Genomic DNA, 2,167 nt, shown 5'->3' with positions numbered 1-2,167 from the left:
CAGGTGCCGCGAGGAGGTGCAGGCGGCCTCTCATCATTGGGCTGCTGAGGCCGTTTCCCTCTCTGCTCGGCGGGGGAAGCAACTCTTCCTGCAAGTGGTGTGCTTTTCTGCATCGATACACCCAACGGGGCATCACGCAGCCGTGTCGTTGCAGTGCAACTCTCGCGCCCCTCACTGCACACGTGGCTCCCTGTCGTTTGTCTTGTTTGCAGGGCCATGGCCTGCGGTCTCCATTGGGAGGCTGCCCGTTTTTTCCCCTAATTTTTGTATGCTGTTGAGGGGTGCTGTGGAGTAATGGCTGCGGGGATGGTGATGTTGTGGTTCGCTGTGAGTGGTGGCGGTGTGTACTGCTGTTGTGTTGCCTTTCTGGTGTATTGCCGCTGTTTTTCCTCTTCTCTCCACTTCTTGAACACATACACACGCTAGGAAATTGGGCGCTAATCGCTACTGTGAAATTCGAAGACTCTGAAAGGACCAACAGCACACACACACACACACACACACACACATATTTATATGCTCTCACGTGTTGCTGCTGTCAAGGCACCCCGCACACACAACCGTCGCCGCGTGACCGGATCCAGCGGAAGGAGGAGGGAAGGAAGAGAGTGTGAGCCGCCGAGGCCCAACATGTCCCGGCATCACTTCTATTCTGCGGTGCTGCTCCTCCTCGTCGTGATGATGTGCCGCGGCAGTGGAGCTGCGCACGCTTTGGAGAGAAACTCAGGGGATTTGCAAATGCCGCAGGAGATCGCCATGTTTGTGCCGAAGAAGACGCAGGTGGTGTCAAGAAGTGGTGGTGAATGCAAAGTGAAGGATATCTTTGCTTCACCCGCTCTCGTCCGTGCTAGTGGAGTAATGATTGCATTTGTTGAAGGCCGCACCAAACATACAGATTTTCCAGAAGCGATTGATCTCAGTTCTTCTGATATTGTTGCCGGTTACATCAAGGCTCCAGAGACGTGGCAGTCTCTTGTTGCTGAGGTAACTAAAGATGACTGGAAGGCACACACTGTCCTTGAGAGTGCGAATAATAGTAAGTATCGTGTGGGTGTTGCGAAGCTACCCACCGGAATTACAAGGGGCAATAAAGTGTTTCTGCTAGTGGGGAGCTATGAAGAGAGGCGTCAAAATGATGATGATACTTGGAAGACCGAGGCATGGAACATTAAAGTGATTGAGGGTGAGGCCACGCAGTCCACGGAAGTTCAGCCGAGTCAACCGATCAACTGGAGTGAACCCAAACCGCTGTTCCAAACTGATTCTCCTAATAATAAAGGTGACCTAAAGGAATTTTTGGGTGGTGGTGGCTCAGGAATTGTGATGGGGAATGGCACACTTGTGTTTCCCCTGACGGCAAAGGATGAAAGTAATAAAGTTGTCTCCCTAATCACTTATTCGACGGACGACGGCCAAAAGTGGGAGATACCAGAGGGCGTTTCTTCTGTGGCATGCCGTTCCCCCCGCATCACCGAATGGGAGGAGGGAACACTTCTCATGGTTACTTATTGCGAGGATGGCCGCAAGGTGTTTGAGTCGCGTGACATGGGGAAAACGTGGACGGAGGCTTTTGGGACACTCTTGGGCGTGTGGCTCAAATCAGGTCCAGAACTTCCGGAAGTAAGTTTGCGTGTGGGAGCCCTCATCACTGCGACCATTGAGGGAAGGAAGGTCATGCTGTACACTCAGAAAGTGAGGCATTCTCTGGAAGTGGATGAACCCAACGCACTCCACCTTTGGGTCACGGACAACAGCCGCACTTTTCATATTGGACCGTTTTCTGTGGACAGTGCTGAGAATATGACGTTTGCCAACACCTTGTTGTACTCGGATGATGGGCTTTATCTTTCACAAGCGAAGGGCGATCATGAAAGCACAGCCGTTTCACTTGCCCACCTGACGGAGGAGCTGAAGACGATCAAGTCCACCCTCAGTACTTGGGTACAGTTGGACGCCTCCTTCTCCAATTCGTCCACACCCACGGCTGGTCTGGTTGGATTCCTGTCCAATACGACGTCCAGTGGAGACACGTGGATCGACGGGTACCGTTGCATGAATGCAAGCGTGACGAAAGCAGCGAGGGTCAAAAATGGGTTCAAATTCACGGGGCCTGGGTCCAGGGCAACATGGCCCGTAAACAGTCGGTGGGATATAAAACAGTACGGCT

The 2,167-nt window shown here is 52.7% G+C and overlaps 1 protein-coding gene across 1 annotated transcript, besides 2 other annotated features; it reads left to right on the top strand.

The window, feature by feature from the left end:
• Positions 1-2,167: part of a sequence feature (areas not merged during assembly with more than two copies in the genome that could not be assigned to a particular haplotype) that runs on past the window's edge.
• Positions 482-509: a microsatellite.
• Tc00.1047053507035.11 (trans-sialidase, putative) lies at positions 517-2,167 on the top strand (the record flags this gene model as incomplete). The annotated part of the gene is made up of 1 exon (XM_810878.1): positions 517-2,167. A coding segment is annotated over one exon (1,651 nt), but the record flags the coding sequence as incomplete, so codon positions are not given.

This window comes from Trypanosoma cruzi, genomic scaffold (assembly GCF_000209065.1).
Source record: "Trypanosoma cruzi strain CL Brener 1047053517133 genomic scaffold, whole genome shotgun sequence".
In the NCBI taxonomy this organism is placed as follows: Eukaryota; Euglenozoa; class Kinetoplastea; order Trypanosomatida; family Trypanosomatidae; genus Trypanosoma; species Trypanosoma cruzi.
Note: the sequence above shows the minus strand (reverse complement) of the source record. Positions and strands in the feature narration are given on the sequence as shown.